At 46.7% G+C, this 22,264-nt stretch overlaps 1 protein-coding gene across 1 annotated transcript in view; it reads right to left on the bottom strand.

Moving 5' to 3' along the window:
* LOC129712575 (unconventional myosin-Va-like) overlaps window positions 1-22,264 on the bottom strand; it is a 113,572-nt gene that overhangs the window by 47,220 nt on the left and 44,088 nt on the right. The window contains 9 exon segments of the mRNA XM_055661095.1: window positions 3,392-3,500; window positions 4,061-4,147; window positions 7,111-7,208; window positions 8,467-8,616; window positions 10,588-10,671; window positions 12,117-12,242; window positions 14,850-14,990; window positions 16,916-16,997; window positions 18,441-18,706. Of these exon segments, the coding sequence (XP_055517070.1) occupies window positions 3,392-3,500; window positions 4,061-4,147; window positions 7,111-7,208; window positions 8,467-8,616; window positions 10,588-10,671; window positions 12,117-12,242; window positions 14,850-14,990; window positions 16,916-16,997; window positions 18,441-18,706 (1,143 nt within the window).

The raw sequence follows: 22,264 nt of genomic DNA, 5'->3' as shown, positions 1-22,264 counted from the left end.
GTGGGACAGGGGCATGACAGCGCCAGAGACCCAGATTTGATCCTGACTGCGAGTGCTGTCTGTACAGAACTTGTACGTTCTCCCTATGAGCACGTGGGTTTTCTCCGGGTGTCCTGCTTTCTTCCCACGCTCCAAAGACGTACAGGTTTGTTGGCTAATTTGGCTTCTGTAAATTTTCCCTCGTGTGTAGGAGAGATCTAGTATGCGGGGTGGGTGATCGCTGGTCGGCGTGGGCTCGGTGGGCTGGGGACCCTGTTTCCATGCAATATCTCTGCAGTCTAAAATGCTTTGCCCTCGCATCAACCCTGCACTTAGCCCGTGAATTTATTGATGTGGAAACAGTCATTTTAATGATCTGTGCTGTGTGGAAGGTTGAGCATGTTTCACATTGGCGAGAGTCACATATCCATAGAACTGTACAGCACGGAAACAGGCCCTTCGGCCCATCTTGTCCATGCCAATCAAGAGGCCCAAACCATAGCCCTCTAAGCCCATCCTACCCATATATATCGCTCCAAATGTCTATTGAAAGTCATCATTGTGTCTCCTTCCAGAACTTCCACGGGCAACTTTGTTCCAGAAATGGACAACCTTGTGTGAACATGTTGTTCATAGTCCCTCTTAAATCTTTCTCCTCTCTCCTTCAGCCTGTGCCCTCTGGTATTAGAATCCTCTACCGTGGGGAAAAGACTGGGTGCTCTCTTTCTCCATGCCCCTCATGATCATCACCCCCCAGCCTCCTGCAGTCCAAAGGAAAAAAAGTCCCAAAGTCCCAAACAAGGTGTATGACATTCTTGCCTTCATCGCTATGGGCATTGAGTATAAAAGTCAGGAAGCCCTGATACAGGCTTTGGTTAGGCTGCAATTGGAGTATTGCGTGCAGTTCTGGTAGTCACCCCATTACTAGACGAATACAGAGGTTTTAGAGAGGGTGCAGTGGAGGTTTTACTGAAGGCCGCTTGGATCAGAGTGTTTCAGCTACAGGGAGATGTTGGATAAACTAGGATTGTTTTCTTTGGAACGTCGAAGGTTGAGAGGAGTATATAAAATGATGAGAGGCATAGAGAGGGTAGACAGTCAGTACCTTATTCCCCCCCAAGGTGAAAATGTCCAACATTAGCTATAAGGGGAGGGAAAAAGTTTAATCGAGATGTGTGGGATGTCTGTTTTTACATAGAGTGGTATGGGCATGGAACACACTGCCAGGGATGGTGGTGGAGGCAGATTGGATGGTGGTGTTTAAGAGGCTTTTAGATAGGCACGTGGAAGAGCAGGGAATAGATGGAAATGGATCATGAACAGGCAAATGAGATCAGTTCAACTTGGCATCATGTTCAGCACAAACATTGTGGGCCGAAGGGCCTGTGCTGTACTGTGCTTCCTGGGTGAATCCCTTCTGCACTATTTCCAACTTGAAGACATGCTTCCCAGAGCTGGGCGATCAGAACTGCACCCAATACTCCAAGTGTGGTCTCACCAATGAATTGTACAACTGATGTCTCAACGTTTGTACTCAATATCCTTCCAAATGAAGACAAGTGTGCCAAGCACCTTCTACACATTGTTCACCCGAGCTGTCATTCTTACAGCTGCACTGTTACTGGCACTACCTCCCATGTCAACCATCTACACCACACAATCTATATGGCTGTACGAAACTAATCCATTTAAATAAAAATCAATATATTTTATCAATGGCAACCTTTATGTTTCTCTTCACGAGCGACATTCACTCGAGCGATATTAAAAATAATGAATTATTGCCAAATTAAGTCCACATTTGAAAATGTTAAGGTTAGACAACATGGTCTCATTATGCAGTCTAAATGGTTTGTCAAAAGTAACAATGACACAGAAAATGTAGACTGTACCAGAAAGCTTACGATAGCTCAAAGAGAAAACTTGCCCATAAATAGCTTACTGCGTCTTATCATATCCTCCTGAGAACAGCAATTAGGGATCTTAAAGGGTCTGAAGGGAGCACATATGTGGCTCATTTTATGCAGTAATCCCAGCCCATCCGAACAGTCACAATTTAGTCCGCACCGACCAGCGATCTCAGCACACACTGATGCTTTCCTACGCACACACTAGGGACATTTTACACTTATACCAAGCCAATTGACCTACAATCCCATATGTCTTTGTAGCGTGGGAGGAAACCGGAGCACCCAGAGAAAAGTCACACGGTCACAGGGAGAACGTACAAACTCCGCACAGACAGCGCCCACAGTTAGGATTGAACTCGGGGCTCTGGCGCTGTGAGGCAGCAACTCTACCGCTGCGCCACTCTGCTGCCCAGTTGACCGGTGGATTTTGTTTGTGCTTCTCACCAGGAGGCAGAAGATCAGCAACTTAAAGCCAGGGGCACGGAACTGGAATACGAATCCCTCAAGGTAGGTGGCGCCAGCGAGCGATCTCTCCCTGCGGGAATCTGCACGGACTTTGTACATTCTCCCAGTGACCGCGTGGGTTTTCTCTGGTTTCCTCCCACTCTCCAAAGACTCGCGGTTTTGTTGGCTAATTGGCTTCGGTAGAATTGTTAAAAATAAACTGTCCCGAGTGTGTAGGATAGAGCTAGTGTGCGGGCTGTTCACTGGTCAGTGCGGTCTCGGTGAGGCCAAAGGGCCTGTTGCCATACTGTATCTCTAAAGTCTATCAAAGAGTCACCTGGAGATGGTTGCAGAGGGATGCAACGGCAGTCGATACATTTGAACAGAGGCAAGGAGAGGGAATAGCTAACTATCCTTCAGTGGGAATTGAAAGCTCATGGCCCAGTTTGGCTACTCCAAGGCCTAGGAACAAATGAAGCTACAGAGAGTGGTAAATGTTGCCGGTTCGATCACAGGTACTGACCTCCCCACCATTCAAAGGGAATTGCTGGGGTGGGAGATTGCAACCTTCACGTGGTCCGCCATGTTTCGACGAATGCAATCAACCTGGTGTGCACAATCAAATAAGATCAAATAGAACAAGTTGTCCTACAACTTTAGGCTGTGCACGCCACACACAAGAATAAGAAGAAGAAGGGAATTGCAGAAGGCTCTGCCTCAAAACCTGTCCTAAACCATGGATAGGACAGGTTTAGCGGGATATGGGCCAAACTTTAGGCAGGGGGGGGGGCTAGTGTAGATGGAAGACAATGGTGGGTGTTGGCAAGCCAATTTCATCAGAGACCCACACCATCCTGGCCACGCTCTCATCTCACTATTACCATTAGGATGAAGGTACAGGAGCCTGAAAACGGTGAACACCAGCTTAAAGAACAGCATCTTCCCAGCAACCATCCACCTTGGGAAAAAGGTTCTGACTATCTACCCTGTCTGTACCCTCAACCTCCGACGTTCCAGGGAATAACATTGCAGATGTTTGCACCACACACAGGCATCACCTTGATTAATTTCTCCAGGACATTTTTGCAGGTCAGCTTTTTGTCACTGAGAACATCTTTTTGCTTCATCAGTACCCGATATCGGTTGAAGAATTCTTGGTAGGTCCATCTGAAAAGGCAAATCCCAGTGAATCAACACAAGTTTTCCAACCACAGCTCCAGGGCCAAATTGCACTGCGTTGTAACTGTGAACAAACTCCTGAATTAAACGAATGAAGCACAGCACAGCTCCGGGCGGCCCAAGGGAGAGTCTCGGACTTCCCCCAAAACGCCTGAGCTACAGTGAGGGGTTGAGCAGGCTGGGACTCCATTCCTTGGAGCGCAGGTGGATGACGGGTGATCTTATAGAGGTGTACAAAATCATTAGAGGAATAGATCGGGTAGACACGGTCTCTTGCCCAGAGTAGGGGACATTGGTTTAAGGTGAGGGGCAGGAACACAAGGGTGGTGGGTGTATGGAACAAGCTGCTGCAAGAGGGAGTTGAGGCAGGGACTATCGCAACGTTTAAGACACATTAGACAGTACATGGGTAAGATGGGTTTAGAGGGATATGGGCCAAACATAGGCAGGTGGGATTAGTGTAGATGGGGCATGTTGGCTGCCATGGGTAGGTTGGGCTGAAGGGCCTGTATCACTTCCACGCTGTATCACTCTATGATTCACCCCACCTGGACGGGAAGCCGGCAGCACTGATTCTGATGGTCTCCAATACTCCGCAGGCTCGAAGCTGTTGCACTGCGCGCTTAGGGTCAAACCTGCAGAGAGATAATCAAAACCAAGTTAATATTGGACGCCCATCCTCCACTAGCAGATACCAGACAAACCAAGCTCGAAACTAGAGGGGGCACAGTGGCACAGCGGGTCGAGTTGCTGCTTACAGCACCAGAGACCCAGGTTCGATCCTGTCTACGGGTGCTGTCCATATAGACTTTGTACCTTCTCCCCGTGACCTGCGTGGGTTTTCTCCGGGGGCTCCGGTTTCCTCCCACACTCCAAAGACGTACAGGTTTGTAGGCTAATTGGCTTCCCTAGTGTGTAGTGTAGGATAGTATCACATTGAATATATACAAGAGTACACCACAGGAACAGGCCATTCGGCCCACAACGTCCATACCGAACATGATGTCAAGGTAAACTAATGTCTGTCTGCAACTTTAGTTAGTCAGAATCTTTTTCCCAGGAGGGAAAAAACAAAATACCAGAGGACATGGGTTTAAGGTGAGAGGGGCAAAGTTTAAAGCAGATGTGAAGGGCAAGGTTTATTTTCACAGAGGGCGGTGGGGGCCTGGGGCGTGCTGCTGGAGGTGGTGGTTGAAGCAGACACGTTAGTGACATTTAAAATGCTTTTGGATGTGCATATGGACATGCAGGGAACGTAGGGACATTAGTTACGAGCAGGTCTTTGGCATCAAGTTCAGCACAGACATTTTGGGCCAAAGGGTCCGTTTTATGTTCTATCCTAATGAACTAATTAAGGCTTTGTTAAACTGGCCAACTTTATCCATCAGGTCATAACTAAACAGATAGAAAGTGTGACAAAAAGCTGAGTAACACAGCGGGACAGGCAGAGTCTGAAGAAGGGTCTCGACCAGAAACGTCACCCATTCCTTCTCTCCAGAGATGCTGGCTGTCCCGCTGAGTTACTCCAGCTTTTTATGTTTAAACCAGCATCTGCAGTTCCTTCCCACACAGATACAATGTTCTGGTTATTTGTATTGGTTTCTTATGGTCATGTTTTTGAGATTTAATGAACAGCTTCTGTGAAAGTGAATGCTTTGTTACCACCAGGTGGATTCCATCAGTGAAAGTGCCTGGCCCTCCATCTTGGAAAGGCCTAGTATCACAAGTTGCAAGGGAACCAAACTCCATGCGGTAAGTGCAATGTGTGGGGAAAAAAGAAACAAAGTGCTGGAGGAACTCAAAGGTTCGTGAGCCGAATCATCGAGTCTCCATGTTCTTCAGAGATGGTGCTTGCGGCACCTTGAGTTACTCCGGCACCTTGTGTCTTTTTGTGTGGTAAACTAGCATCTGCAGTTCCCTCAGCGTCTACAAGTGCAACGTTGCAACGTTCAACCCTCCAAGGACAGATTTCGACCCTTTGGTCACTTCTAGAACATTCAAAAAACAATTCAGCCATTTTTTTAATACTATAAATATGAATGAATAATCCAACATTTTGAATGAAGTCATGACCAACTGAGCAAATTAGAAGTCGATTGCCTAAATACTGAATTAACAAACTATTTGAATTAAATTAACTTGAATTACGTCTGCTATTCCAACAGTACTGACTTTTTAATATGCTACACAGACCCTAAGGGTCAGGAGCCCTGTGGTGTTCATTAAATAATGTTATCTCAGGCTGTGAGGACTTATGGAGACAATAACTTGCAGTTTCAGTGACTTGGCAGCGTACCAGACTTGAGCAGCCCTTGTTCCACACTCACACATTCGACTGAGGGTGACATTACGGTGTTACTTGTTATTTCAAGTGGGAGCCTCTTCCTCTCCCAACATCAGGGAGTTCAACCAGCTCCACACTGCATCCACTACTGAGGGTCACTCATCGACAAACTATAGACCTTGTCTTTCTGCATTAATTACTTAAAACCCGGATGAGTAACCGCCGGAGACCTGGGTTCGATCCCGATTACGGGTGCTGTCTGTGCGGAGTTTGCACGTTCTCCCCGTGACCTGTGTGGGTTTTCTCCAGGATCCCTGGTTGCCCCCCACACTCCACAGGCGTACAGGTTTGTAGGTTAATCGGCTTGGTGTCATTGTAAATTATCCCTAGTGTGTGTAGGATAATGATAGTGTGTGGGGATCGCTGGTCGGCACGGACTCTGTGGGCCGAAGGGCCTGTTTCCATGCTGTATTTAAGACTCAGCCCGGTGAAAGATCCATTGACCCGTTCACACAGCAGATGCTTTTGGGACCCGTTTCACAGCTGCTCAAAACGCAAAAGGTTTGTTCAATGCAACAAAGGCTTAACTCCGTAACCGTCTGACATAAATAACTCTTCCTAAAAAAGACACAAAGTGTTTGTGTAACTCAGTGGGTCTGGAGAGCATCTCTGGAGGACGTGGATAGGAGGTGTTTCAACAACTTATCCCCTCTGGCAGATACAACATTTAAGAATTACGTAAAGCAGTGGAGCAGAATTAGGCCATTCAGCCCATCGAGTCTACTCCGCCAACTGATCATGGCTGATCTTTCTTTCCCTCTCAACCCCATTCTCCTGCATTCTCTCCATACCCTTAGACACCCTTCCTAATCACAAACCTAACAATCTCTGCTTAACAAATACCCAGTGTATCGTTTAAATGTTCCAGATACATACCATGCTCGTTGAAAATCTATCCGTCAACTCTCCTTTAGATTTCTCCTGTCACTTTGTCTTCCGCCCAATGCCACATATCTTCCCGCCCGGCCTTAGGTTAAATTTTTTACCCCCCCCCCCCCCCCCTCACTTGGTTATAGGAGCCAACCAGTAACAGCGGACACCATCACAACCCCGTCCCTCCCTAAGGTGCATTAATACGAGGGTTTATTGTACAAACATTCTACAGATCCAGAATTAGGCCATTCGGCCCATCAAGTCTACTACGCCATTCAATCATAGCTGTTCTATCTATTCCCCCCTAACCCCATTCTCCTGCCTTCTCCCCATAACCCGACACCCTGAGGTTATTGAGAATGGAAGCAGAGTGCAGCTTACGTGAAGGCAAACTTGTCGTCGTTGGGCTTGATGCAGCGCACGTAGTGAGGGGTCGTGGCGTTGAGGGTCTCCATCAGGAGGTGGAGGGAGTTGCGGAACTGCAAGAGATCAACGAGGAACAAACTGTAACTCGTCACATTAGAGGAATAACTTTCATCTCATAGAGTGACACAGCACGGAAACAGGCCCTTCAGCCCACCTCGCCCATGCCGACAAAGATGCCCCATCTAAATAAGTCCCATTTGCCCGCATGTGACCCATATCCATCGAAACCTTGTGTAATAAGAGTGAACTAAAGATATTGGTTTATACCAAAGATGGACAGAAAGTGCTGGAGTAACGCAGCAGGTCAGGCAGCATCTCAGGAGAAAATGGATAGGTGACATTTCAGGTCAGGACCCTTCTTCAGATTGATTGTTGGGGTCTGAAGAAGGGTCCCGACTCACCTATCCATCTTCTCCAGAGAAGCTACCTGACCTGCTGCGTTACTCCAGCACTTGTTATCTATCCTTCTAAACCTTTCATACTTGTCAAACTGTTTTGTTAAGGTTGTTATTGTACCAGCCTCAATACTTCCTTTGGAAGCTCATTTCATAGAGGCACCACTTGGAGTGAAATATTTGTCCCAAGGAGGAGGTAGTTGAGGCAGGTACCATCACAACATTGAAAGAGCATTTGGATGGATAGAGTAGGTTTAGAGGGATCTGGGCCAAACGCAGGCAGGTGGGACCGGAGGCCCGGTGTAGATGGGGCCCGTTGGCCGGCGTGGATGGGTTGGGCTGAAGGGCCCGTTCCCAAGCTGTGTGACCCCCCCCCACACACTCCTCAGTGTAAAGCTTGACGGAGCGTCATGTTCCAACATTGTCGGCATAGGACTAAAGTCATAAACTGGCCCAAGGACGAAAGGATCGCAGGTCCCGAAAAAGGAGACGGGCCATGTGTGTGTTTTGTGATTCTTCAACAAACCAGCAAGTTTATGGTCACATTTACAGAGGGGAGCTTGTTTTGTTTTTGCTGAAGTGGGGCTGGGACAGACACAGTGAATGGTCGTGTGGGGCTGGGACCTACACAGTGAATGGCCGTATGGGGCTGGGACCAACACAGTGAATGGTCTGGCTCTGATTAGATTCGATCCTTTATTCGTCATTCAGACCTTTCAGTCTGAACGAAATGTCGTTGCCTGCAGCCATACATATAATAATAAACAACAAAACACACAATAAACACAAATTAACATCCACCACAGTGAGTTCACCAGGCACCTCCTCACTGTGATGGAGGCAAAAGTCTTAAGGTTACTGTCTCTTCCCTCTTCATTCTCATTCTCCCTCTGGCTCCACTTCCCTCTGCACTCACCTGATGCCCCACTGATTTCTTGTGCTCCTTGCTCGGCTGCAGGGCCCTGGGCTTGGCCGACTTCACCGTCGCCCTGGCAAAGGGGGGGCGTCCATCGGTGGGGCTGCTCACCTGCTTCTCGTCCTGGAACAGCTCAGCCAGCAGCGTCAGCTGGTTTTGATTGGAAAATACAAGAACAACCACAACAAGGTTAAGGACAGGCAAGGTTCCAGATCACCATCCACACCCCGGGAATGCTTACATGAAACCCACTTGGATATTTGCAAATGCCTCCGACACCTCTATCACCCGAAGTCTTATGAGTTTATAAATAAATTTATTGGCCAAGTATATACACATACAAGGAATTTGCCTTGATGCTCCACTCGCAAGTAACAACATGACATACAGTAAACCATTAAGAATAAAACATAAAACATTAAGAATAAAACATTATAGTTTGTGTATGAAATAAAATACCAGAGCAAAAGGTGGCTACAGACTTTTGGTTGTTGAATAGAGCTACTGCTTGTGGAAAAAAACTGTTTTTATGTCTGGCTGTGGCAGCTTTGACAGTCCGGAGTCGCCTTCCAGAGGGAAGTGATTCAAAAACTTTGTGGCCAGGGTGAGAGGGACAGAGATGATCTTACCCACTCGCTTCCTGGCCCTTGCAGTGTACAGTTCATCAATGGGGGGGGAAGGTTGCAGCCAACAACCTTCTCAGCTGATCGGACGATTCGCTGCAGCCTCTGGATGTCGTGCTTGGTGGCTGAGCCAAACCAGGCCATGATGGAGAAGGTGAGTACATGGCAAAGGGAGTACAGTACGGACACAGCCACTTTCCCCGTGCTTGGTAAAATTGTAACTTGTAAATTGTCCCTGTTGTGCGCAGGATAGCGTGCGTGTGCGGGGGTCGCTGGTCGGCATGGACTCGGTGGGTGAAGGGCCTGTTTCCACGCTGTATCTCTAAACTAAACTAAAACTAGTCAAACTGTTGCATTTATAAGAACATGAGAAACTATGGATAGACGAGTCAGCCTTTCCATCGATAATGCATGAGTTAAACCCTCCTTTGCACAGTGGAGATTGCCAAGTGTCACTGTTGCTGGATCTGGGAATATTGTAGAATAGTGAATATTAAAGGTTTTACCTTCTGTAGAGTGGACATCCGTGTGCATCGAACAGAAGGGAACAAAATAATCAAAACAATTTTTTAAACAGTCAAAATAGACACTTATTACCCACTTTCCCCTGTGATTTCTGCTCTGGCAGAAATAAGACAACCTCATAACCCTAGATACTAATTCCATGCACAGACCCTCAATGGGTTACAAATTGGTTCCATTTTCACAGACATTCATAAGCTGACTTTGCCCGCAAGTCAAAAAAAATCAATGGATATGATGACCATATTTCTACAGCAATGGAATGAATAGCAACAAAAGCACACAAGACTGTGAGGAGAAAACAATTTCTGAAAGTAGAGAGAAAATGGACAGCAGTCCATTTTGTGTCTATCTTTGGTGTAAACCAGTGTTCCTTCCTACACTGGTTCTGCTGTTCATGGGGACAAATATTTAATATTGAATTTAATATTCTAATGGGAGCTGGATTGTATTCCAGGATTGTTTGATTGAAACTTTATTAATTTAACTTAACCTGTTCACTGCCAAAGATAGACACAAAAAAGTGGAGTAGCTCAGCGGGACAGGCGGCATCTCTGGAGAGAATGAACGGGTGACGTTTTGGGTCGAGACTTCTTCTGACCTTCGTTCTTGGTTTCTCAAACGTGATCTGAAGACGGGTTTCGACCCGAAACGTCACCCATTCCTTCTCTCCAGAGATGCTGCCTGTCCCGCTGAGTTACTCCAGCTTATTGTTCACTGCCCAGTTTTTCCCCGCTACTGGCCATGATCAGAGTATACTCGGGGGCACTGAACTGGTTCACTTTAACTTAAACAGGTATTTGCAACCCAGGGACAGGTTGCACTCAACATTAAAGGACTGACATGATGTGTTTTAATGATAGGAGATGCTGTGTTACATAACACACAATGTGCCAACATTCTTAATGGTACAGACTGGTCGAACCTGGACCTCGATCTTCAGACAGACCTGAAACATAACACTGGCCACACTCACCTTACTGGCCTTCAGCACCGTGATCTGCTCCTCATACACAGTGTCTTTGTTCTTTTCCAAGAAGCCCTCACACTGATACTCCACCTGTTAGAGACCAATGTTGAAGAGTGCATCAGTGGGGAGGAACACAAGGGGGCGCTCCAGTGAACAATCCAGAGGAGCCCCCCCACCCCCCCCACCCAGTCAAACTAATTAAGGGCCTGTCCCACCAGCATGCGACTCCATGCGGCAAGCGCGACCTAACGTGGTCGCTTGAGTCGTACGGCCTCGCGGGGCCGGTCCCATTTCGATCGCTGGAGCCGTATGGAGTTGTGCGGTGCTGATCCCGATATCGCGCGGGGCTCCAAAAACTGACCGTGTTCAAAAATTCTGCGCAGCAACGGCCGGCCCGCAGCCGCCTCGACGGCGTACGTCTCGCGCGAACTTCCCGCGGACTTCGCTCGAACTTCATGTCACTCACTCGACCTCCGCGCGGCTCCCGCTTCTGGTTTGGTCGCGCTTGCCGCTTGGAGTCGAATGCTCTTGGGACAGGCCCTTGAAGGGAACGTCAAGCGTCGAGAATGTTCAACCGCAGAGACAAGAAGGTCATTAAAATGGAAAGAGTGCAGAGAAGAACATGGGAAAAATGTTCCCCATGTTGGGGGAGTCCAGAACCAGGGGTCACGGTTTAAGAATATGGGGTAGGCCAGTTGGGACTGAGATGAGGGAAAAATCTTTTTCGCCCAGAGAGTTGTAAATCTGTGGAATTCGCTGCCACAGTAGGCAGTGGAGGCCAATTCACTGGATGTTTTCATGAGAGAGTTAGATTTAGCAGATACGATAGTGGCATTTAAGAGCCTTTTAGATCGGCCGATGGTCAAACAGGGGATGGAGGGAAATGGATCACGTGCAGGCAGAGGAGATTCATTTAACTTGGCATTGTGTTGAGCATAGACCTCTGTGGGGCCAGGGGACCCAATCCTGTGCGGTATTGTTCCACGGGCAAAACCACGAGAGGAATAGATCGGGTAAACACACTGAGTCTCTTGCCCAGAGTAGGGGAATCAAGAACCGGAGGAATTAGGTTTAATGTGAGGGGAGGGGAAGTTTGAATAGGAACCCGAGGGATTACTTTTTCACACAAAGGGTGGTGGGTGTATGGAAGTCGTTGAGGCAGGTACAATCGCAACGCTTAAGAAACATTCAGACAGGTACACGGATAGGACAGGTTTAGAGGGATAGGGGCCAAGTGCAGTGTCACTAAGCATGTGAAACTGGCCCTTCAACCCTCCTCATCCATTTGCCTACATTTGGTCCATATCCCTCTAAACCCTCTAGTATAGATGGGACATGTTGCCCAGTGTGGGCAAGTTGGGCCGAAGGGCCTGTTTCCACGCTGTGAAACAGTATGACTCTCTGTTGCACGTGCATTCCACATACACGGGCTTCCATGCTTATGCTGACCTCTCACCAATTGTCACAGAGCCACCTCCCAAATGGGGGGGGGGGGCACATCCATACACCAGGGCTGTTGTTTTGGAGGTAGTTACCTGGTCAGCAAAGTGCTTGATGATGAAGGCCCGATTAGACATGCGGGGCTTTTGGAAGAGTGCACACTTGTTCAGGTGAGTGTTGTACAGCTTCTGAGCCCACGTGTCATCAGACCCCTTGGGCATCTGAAAAAAAAAACACACAATCAAGTCACAAATCAAATAAACACTTCTGCAAAATTAGTCGGGGCACAAGAGTAATTTTATATTTGCTTCCATCAATAGGAAGAGACGGGAGTGTGAAAACTGTGACCACTAGGTTCAAGAACAGCTTCTTCCCAGCTACTATCAGCCCATGAACACTGCACAACCAACCCCAACTCTGAACTATGGACTGTCTTTGGTTGCACGGAGGACTTTGGTATTTTTTTACATTAGGACTGTGATTATGAATCAATTGATTTTTCATTCTATATTATCCATGAGGATTGTGTTTCCAGCTGCTTTAAGCCGCAGCGATGAAGAATTTAATTGTTCCGTTGTTGGCACATACGACAGTTAAATGCTCTCCACTCTCTCTTCGTTCTTGATATTGACGTCGCTGTTCTCAACGACAGGCTGTTGGACTTAGCGTGTCCCCAGAAACACGAGTCAAACATGATTTTGATTTCATGGTCCAACAACCTTCCTGGTTACTTTCCTGGAGTCAGTTCCCCAATGACTGGATTTAATTCCTGTTCCTGACTTCCCCGTGGCCTGATCTCAACTCACAAGCTCCAGAATACAACTCAATGCCATTAAGCTGGAAAGGGTGCAGAGAAGATCTCCAAGGGTGTTGCTAGGACTCTAGGCCCTGAACTATAGCGAGATGTTGGGCTGACTTGGACGTTATTCCATGGAGCGCAGGAGGCTGAGGGCTGATCTTGTAGAGGTGTATAAAATCATGAGGACATTAGATACCATCTAACAGCATTACAGTCTCTTTCCCAGGGAAGGGAAATCAAAAACTAGAGAGCCCACTTGGTGATTTTTTCAGGCGACTGTCAAATTCGTAGCAGGTCATCGAAAAACCGGCGACAACCTCCGTCACCCTGGCGACAACCTACGACAGCACCTACATCAGGAGAAGTCAAGCCACGCTCATTGGCGTCAAACCCACTGTCGCTGAAAAATTTTCACCGTTGAAAATTTAGCGGTGACCAGAAAAACGCTACGACTTTTTGTGCGACTGAGGAGACGACTCCCAGCGACCACCAGCGAACATGTGGCGACAAACTAGTCACCTGTAGTTGCCTAAAAAATCGCCTAAGTGGGACAGGCCCATGAGTTTAAGGTGAGTGGGGAACAATCTAATAAGGATCTTTCAACTTTTGAGGGGCTATTGTCTGAGGGGTAATTTTTTCACGCGGAGCGGGGTGGGCATATGGAACGAGCTGCTGCAGGCAAGTTTAATACCAATCTTTAAAAGTTGTTTGGGTAAGTACATGGACAGGAAGGATTTAGAGGGATGTGGACCAAACGCAACTAGATGAGATGGTGCATCTTGGTCAACATGGAAGAGTTGGGCTGAAGGGCCTGTTTTTGTGCGTTATGCCTCTATAACCACTTGACCACCACCCTCACAATATCAGACGTATAGCAGCCTCTACGTACAAGCTAGAAGACTCTTGATAGCTGACCCAACTTGCCCAAACCCCAGGGTATGGTCACACTTCTGCGGCCTGAAATATAGTGAACAAAATATCTTTCCGTTTAGGTTTATTATTGTCACGAGGTACAGTGGACAGCGTTGTTTTGCATGCGAGGCAATCAGTTTGGATACCATACATAAATACAACCAAGTCAACCTCAAGTATAATAGGTGGAGCAAAGGGGAACAAACAGAGTATCCGCAGAATAGACAATAGACAATAGGTGCAGGAGTAGGCCATTCAGCCATTCGAGCCAGCACCGCCATTCAATGTGATCATGGCTGATCATCCCCAATCAGTACCCCGTATGGGCCTTCTCCCCATATCCCCCGACTCCGCTATTTTTAAGAGCCCAATCTAACTCTCTCTTGAAGGCATCCAGAGAACCTGCCTCCTGTCTGAGGCAGAGAATTCCACAGACTCACCACTCTCTATGAGAAAAAGTGTTTCCTCGCCTTCGTTCTAAATGGCTTATTCCTTATTCTTAAACCTTGCCCCTGGTTCTGGACTCCTGGAGAATATAGTTCTCAGCATTGTCACTCAGATGGAGTAGACTGTGGAGTAGAAGTGAATTGGCCAGTACCCTTGCGGACTGTGCAAGCAAAATAACATGCGTCGATCTTCAAACGTGTTATAGTTGTGTTATAGAAGAAAGACTGGATAGACTTGGTTTATACTCTCTAGAATTTAGGAGATTGAGAGGAGATCTTATAGAAACTTACAAAATTCTTAAGGGGTTGGACAGGCTAGATGCAGGAAGATTGTTCCCGATGTTGGGGAAGTCCAGGACAAGGGGTCACAGCTTAAGGATAAGGGGAAAATCCTTTAAAACCGAGATGAGAAGAACTTTTTTCACACAGAGAGTGGTGAATCTCTGGAACTCTCTGCCACAGAGGGTAGTTGAGGCCAGTTCATTGGCTATATTTAAGAGGGGGTTAGATGTGGCCCTTGTGGCTAAGGGGATCAGGGGGTATGGAGAGAAGGCAGGTACGGGATACCGAGTTGGATGATCAGCCATGATCATATTGAATGGCGGTGCAGGCTCGAAGAGCCGAATGGCCTACTCCTGCACCTAATTTCTATGTATCTATGTTGTCATTACCTTGCACTCTTCATCCAATAGATCCAGAATGCCAAGTTTAGCTTCAATGAGGTTAATGCAAGGCTGATTGTCATAGAAATCTATTAACGTCCATGGAATCTCCTCCTTCATGTACTCTTCCTGCTCCAGCTTGAACACGTGCTGGGGAGAAACAACATTTTCCATAAATGAAGTCAGGTTTGACATTCTGCTGACTGCGTGCTCGAGGCAAAATAAATTAACCTCTAGTTTACACGATGAAAGAAAGGAAAATGGTGGAGAAAGAGTGATGTACCACTGTGCTGTACATGCTACGAGTCCTCATGAGTAGGTTGCCATGGTAAAATACACTGATTGTCGAGCCTGTTGCCTTAGAAGCTTTGCCTCGGAGGATCAGTCTACGACTAATTAGCACAAGACTCCAACAGTTCCTATTACTTATTCAACGTAGCTTCTAAAATCCAATCGAATTTGTAGAAAGCATAACTTTGCTCTCTCACACTCAAGTAACCAACACTTAGTACTCCTGTACCATATCCATTGCTACATTTAAAAAAAAGAAACAGGCCCTTCGGCCCACCGTGTCCATCCTGACCATCCATCACCCGTTCACACTAGTTCTATGTTTTAAATGTTGTTATAGAACTTGCCTCAACTACTCCCTCTGGCAGCACGTTCCTTATACCCACCCCCTGCTGTGTGGAACAAACAATCACCCCTCAGGTTCCTATTAAATCTTTCCCCTCTCACCTTATTCCAGACCAGTTTAGCTTAATTTAGAGGCACAGCATGGAAACAGGCCCTTCGGCCCATCGAGTCCACAACCGTCCATCAATCTCCCGTTCATGCTAGTTCTACGGTACCCCACTTTCTCATCTACTCCCTTCAATACTCGGGCCAATTTACAGAGGGCCAATTAACCTACAAACCCGCACGTCTTTGGGACGTGGGAGGAAACCGGAGCACCTGGTGGAAACCCACATGGTCACAGGGAGAACGTGCAAACTCCACACTGACACATATTTCATGGCCATCTGGGAATCATGCTAGAATTTGGTAATGCCTCTCTTGCATCTATTGACAATTCACTGTGCAATAAGTAACTCTGCTGCACCAAGCCTAAGGTCAATATGACTTCATATGACTTTCGCCTTCATTTTCCTTCGACCCGGTCTCAGTAGCTCAGCCACTGAAACCCTCAACCATGCCTTTCTTACCTCTTGACTTGAACGTCAGAACATAAGTAGGAGTAAGAATCGGCCACTGATAAAAATAACACACAAAGTGCTGGAGTAACAGCAGCTCAGGCAGCATCTCGGGAGAAGATGGACAGGTAATGTTTCTGTTCGGGGAAACTGACCCCACTGAGTTACTCCAGCACTTAGTGTCTTCTTATTGTAAACTAGCATCTGTGGTTTCTTGTTCCTCCATTCAACCACTGGCATCTAGTCTTCCATTTAACAAGATGGGCTGATCCACTGCAGCCTCGCCCTGCCCAATATCCAAAGCCGTTCAGTCTCCGTCTTTAATACTCTCCGCACCCAAGTCTTCACTGACGTCTAGAGTGAAGAACTCCAAGGATTCACCATCTTCAGTGAGGAGAAATGTCTTCCATCTTCTGTCCTTGAGTGGGTGACTTGAACTTACTGTGAGACACAGACCACTGGTTCTAGACGCAAGAAAAATATCGAAGACACATCTAACCTGTCAAGCCCAAGAATTTTAGACTCTTGGCTCAAATCATTCCTTGCTTCAGAGTTCTTATTTCTAGTTGCATGTTCAAACATACCGTTTGGGCATTAATAATAAAACTAATAACTGAACTAATAAGTAGTTGAGGCAGGTTTCAATGACAACACTTAAAAAGCCATTTGGACAGGTTATATGGTTAGGAAAGGTTTAGAGGAATATGGGCCAAATGCAGGCAAATGGGATTAGCTTAGATGGGGCATCTTGGTCAGCATGGATGAGTTGGGCTGAAGGGCCTGTTTCCGTGCTGTAACACTATGGCATTTGCAATAATCTGAAGCTAATCCATATTTCTCAGGTCACCAGCACCCGTTTTAACAGCGACAACAATTACTCACCATGTTAAACTGTTGCTGCAACTTCTCATTTGCATAATTGATGCAAAATTGTTCAAAGCTGTTTATTTCAAAAGTCTCGAACCTGGAGAAAAAGGTAAGGAAGCAATTAAAAAGTTTCATGAAAAGTTGTGGAGCGGTTGAGTTGTTGCCTCTCAGGGTCAGAGACCCGGGTTTGATCCGAACCACGGGGTTCCCAGCGTTTACTCATTCTCCCTGTAACTGGGTGGTTTTTTCTCCAGGTGCTCTAGTTTCCTCCCACCTTCCAAAGACATGCAGGATTGTAGGGTATTTGGCCCATGTAATTGTAAATTGTCCCTAATGTATAGTATAGAACTCCTGTGTGCGGGGATTGGTCGGGGCGGACTCAGTGGGCCAAAGGGCCTGTGGTTCAATCTGTATCACCAACGTATACTAAGTAACCCAGGGCTACGAGCCTTCTCTTGCTGGGTGACTGAATCCATAGATCAACATAACTTTCTCAAAATGATGAACACAATCAACTCGTCACCTGTATGTGTGAGTAATGGGAACACAAACTCCGACCGGTGAAGTGAGAGGCCGGAATTCTAACACCCACTCGGTTCACAAATTTGTCCGAGTCCTACTGAGCAGCCAGGTGCCAAGCAGAAGGGCCCTGTATCCAAAGGGACTGGGCCACCAGGCCATTACATCTGGCACAATGGCGCGGTTGGGTGAACCTCTGACTCACAACGCTGGGGCTCCAGGTTTGATCCTGACCTCGGGTGCTGTCTGCCTGGACACTGATTCACCACCCTCTGTCTAGAGAAATTCCATCTCTTCTCCTTTCTAAAGGTACGCCCTTTTATTCTGGGGCTGTGGCCTCGGGTCCCAGACTCTCCCATTAGTGGAACTATCCTTTCCACATTCACTCCATCCAGGCCTTTCGCTACATTCAGTAAGTGTCAACGAGGTCCCTCTTAGCCTTCTTGTGCTTTTCCATAGTGTGATTTTAATGGATAATAATCTGCAAAATAATCTGTACCTGGGAACATGTGATAACGTCCAGCAATAAGTGGGTTAACGTACGATGTGCATTTGACAGCACAGGGCCTCTACTCGCTGGAGATAAGAAGGTTGAGGGGGGGCCTCATTGAAATTTACAGAATAATGAAAGGCAAAGATAGTGGATGTGAGAAGGATGATTCCATGGGTGGGAGAGTCTAGGACCAGAGGTCATGGTCTCAGAATTAAATGGCGCTCTTTTAGAAAGGAGGTGAGGAGGAACTTCTTCAGTCAGAGGGTAGTTAATCTGTGGAACCCATTGCCACAGGGGGCTGTGGAGACCAAGTCAGTGGATATTTTTAAGGCAGGGCTAGATAAATTCCTGATTAGAACGGATGTCAAGGGCTATGGGGAGAAGGGAGGAAAATGTGATTAGGAGGCAGAGATCAGCCATGTTTGAATGGTGGAGTGGACTCGATGGGCCGAATGGCCTAATTCTACTACTATAACTTGTGATAATAAAGTATCATGATCAATGAAAGGGGGGGGTGGTGGCACTGACCCGTAGATATCCAGCACCCCAATGAACGAGTGCTGCTTCACAGAGGCACGGAGAGCCCTGTTGACATGGTGGACAATCCAGTTGAAGACGCTGGCGTAGATGTGTTTTGCCAGGGCATCACGAGCGTTGATCGCCTGAAGCTTGGGCATGGGCTTGATGTACGTCTCCGAGCCCGTGATGATCTTCCGGTGGCACAGCCAGTGAGCCATCTGCTCATAGTCCACGCCCAGCAGTTCGCAGAAGATGATCAGATGTTCCGTCTTGGGCTGCGAGGAGCAGAACAACGCATCGGTATCACATTGCGTCTACTCGTACCACATACACAGCTCGTTAATGTTACTACAAAAGGCCATAGGGTGCTGGACATAGAAACATAGAAAATAAGTGCAGGAGAAGGCCATTCGGCCCTTCGAGCCTGCACCGCCATTCGATATGATCATGGCTGATCATCCAACTCAGTATCCCATCCCTGCCTTCTCTCCAAACCCCCCGATCCCTTTAGCCACAAGGGCCACATCTAACTCCCTCTTAAATATAGCTAATGAACTGGCCTCAACCACCCTCTGTGGCAGAGAATTCCACAGATTCACCACTCTCTGTGTAAAAAAATGATTTTCTCATCTCGGTCATAAAAGACTTCCCACTTATCCTTAAACTGTGATCCCGTGTTCTGGACTTCCCCAACATCGGGAATAATCTTCCTGCATCTAGTGGGTCTTACTCAGTGGGTCAGGCAGCATCTGCGGAGAGCATGGATGGGTGACGTTTTGGGTTGGGAAGGGTCTGAAGAAGGATTTCCATCTTTCCATGTTGCCTGACCCGTTGCGTTACTTATACAGCACGGTTTTCCAGATAGCTGCCTGGTTTCCAGAGCATTAGCCACAAGGAGTGGTTGGAGAGACAGGATTGCTTACTCTGGAACAACGGAGGTTGAGGGGAGACCTTACGGAAGTATATAAAGTTATGAGAGATGTGGATAGGGTAGACAGTCAGAACCTTCTTAGCAGGGTGGAAATGTCCAGGACTGGAGAACACGGCTTTAAGGTGAGACAGAATTAAGACGCTTTCAAAGAGACATGGATATTCAGGGAATGGAGGGATATGGATCATGTGCAGACAGAGGAGATTAATTTAACAGCATCAGGTTTGGCATAGTTCAAAGTTCAAAGTTCAAAGTAAACTTTATTGTCAATTCAAATAAATTGGATTGAAATTGCGTTTCCCCATACTCCAAATGTGCAGGTAATATTTATAACACAGACAGACAATATACCAATAAGATAGACAATATACATTATTTAAAATATTCACAGTGTGCCAGACTGTAGTAAAATGTTGAGGTATGTTATTAAAGTGCAATAATAAAGGTGCAATATAGAAAAGTGCAAATAGCATACTGCAGACATTGAGTTAAAGTTAAATGTTCATGGAATTTTCTTGAGTGTGTTGAGTAATCTGATGGCCTGAGGGAAAAAGCTGTTTTTGAATCTGGTGGTTTTGCTCCGCATGCTGCGGTAGCGCTTGCCAGATGGTAGGAGAGTGAACAGTTTGTGTGCTGGGTGGGTGGTGTCTTTGATGATATTGGTTGCTCTCTTGCGACAGCGAGATGGGCATAGACATTGTGAGCCAAAGGGTTTGTACCTGTATCGCATTGTCCTATGTTCTATGTGTAGGAAAGAACTGCAGATGCTGGTTTAAATCAAAGAGCGACACAAAATGCTGGAGTAACTGAGCGGGTCAGGCAGCATCTCTGGAGAGAAGGAATGGGTGACGTTTCGGGTCAAGACTCTTCTTCAGACTGATGTCAGGGAAGTGTGCTGTCCTCTGGTCTATTTTCCAACTCTCGCCTAATCAAATGGCCAAAATATTCAACGATTCTTTCTCTGCCTGAATAAGTGGATTTATATTACCTCCAGGACTGCAGAAGAGAAATCTGACCGCTGAAGTGAAAAATAAGGGCACAGTTTAAAAACTGTATGAATAATACGAGCAAGGTCAACGAATCTCAGTCTAAGTTAGAACCGAGGGTATAATTATCAATCCCTCTTTTACATTTTATTTTACATTTCTCCGTATTACCATTTCGTATCAATGATCTGGGGAGTTGAAAGGACACTAATTGAAGCTCACTTAACACACAACCTCCGTGGGAGATGAGATCAACTCTGTTCAAATTCGCACTTTGAAATTCTCAAGGGCATCAGGTTAAAATTGATTGGTCCGGTGCAATGTTATTAATAACAAAAGCATTAAAAGCAACTGATGCAAACAATAGGAAAAGCATAAACAACGGGGAAAAAAAGCATTAGGGTCATTTGATCAGTGTGGACTGATTTTGCAAATTAAAACAAAAATGTTTTAATTCATCACGAACTGTCTTTTAGTAACTTAAAGGGCCTGCCCCACTGTACGAGCTAATTCAAGAATTCTCCTGAGTTTCCCCTGATTCGAACTCAGAGAATAATGGTAATGGCCGCTCGTAGGTACTAGGGGCTCTCGTGGACATTTTTCAACATGTTGAAAAATCTTCAAGAGTCTTCACGAGCTTACCGCGTTTCCCGAGTACCTGCCGTTAGCGTTACGAGCCGCTAAGAGACTCCGACATACCCGCTACGTACATTCTACGTGCTTACCACAAGTTATTTTTAAACTCGGGAGAGCTCTTGAATTACCTTGTACAGTGGGACAGGCCCTTAGCTCAGCTTCATCAACGGCATCAGGTTTACCATTCAATTTATGAACAAAATAAAGCATGCCATGCGTCTAAACTGCTGGTCACCTCCTGTGCCAAAATGTCTCATGGACAGCAAAGGATTTTCTTTTAAGTAAACGAGAGAAACTATGGCGACTGGCCAGCTGATAGCAGAGAACACAACAACGGAGGAGAAATGTGTCGGAAGGAACTGCAGATGCTGGTTTAAACCAAAGATAAATACAAAAAGCTGGAGTAACTCAGAGGAACAGGCAGCATCTCTGGAGAGAAGGAATGGGTGATGTTTCGGGTTGAGACCCTTCTTCAGACCCCGTACTATTATGCAGCGTGGTGGCGCAGCGGTAGAGCTGCTGCCTCACAGCGCTGGAAACCCAGGTTTGACCTGATCTGTGGGGTGTTTGTACCTTCTCCCTGTGACCGGCTGCGTTATCTTCGGGTGCTTCAGTCTCCTCCCACATTCCAAAGACTGGCTTCTGTAAATTGCCCCTAGCGTGTCGGATAGAACTAGTGTACGGGTGATCAACAGTCGGTGTAGACTCGATGGGCCGAATGGCCTGTTTGCATACTGTATCTCTAAGCTAAACTAAATTAGAAATTGGACAGGTACATGGACAGGAAAGGTTTAGATGAATATGGAATAAACACAGCCAAAGGGGGCTAGTTGGGCTGCCATGGACGAGTTGGGCCGAAGGGCCTGTTTGTGCGCTGTATGACCAGATGATTCTACACACTTTAGAACATAAAACCAAGGACAAATTGTTCCCCAGTAACATAAGACTAGAAAGGTTATGCATTTCCAAAAAAAAACCCCCATCTGTGCTGCAGTCAAAGATCATAATTTAATTTCATCAACCGAGTCTTCCCTTTGATTATTCCATGGGCAGAACACACACGCTGAGCTTCTTGCAAATTAAAACAGAACAGCTCTAACGTAACACGAGTCTGGAGAAAGGTCTCGACCGGAGACGTCACTTATCCCGTGTTCTCCAGAGACGCTGCCTAACCCGCTGAGTGACTCCAGCACTTTGTGTCTTTCGTTCGTTCTAATATAACATTGTGTAACACGCAGAGGACAAAACGATACCGTTTCACATGTTGGAGCAAGGCGGGT

Source organism: Leucoraja erinacea, chromosome 33, assembly GCF_028641065.1.
Source record: "Leucoraja erinacea ecotype New England chromosome 33, Leri_hhj_1, whole genome shotgun sequence".
NCBI lineage: Eukaryota > Metazoa > Chordata > Chondrichthyes > Rajiformes > Rajidae > Leucoraja > Leucoraja erinaceus.
The sequence above is the reverse complement of the archived record's forward strand: the minus strand, read 5'-3'. Positions and strand labels throughout refer to the sequence as shown.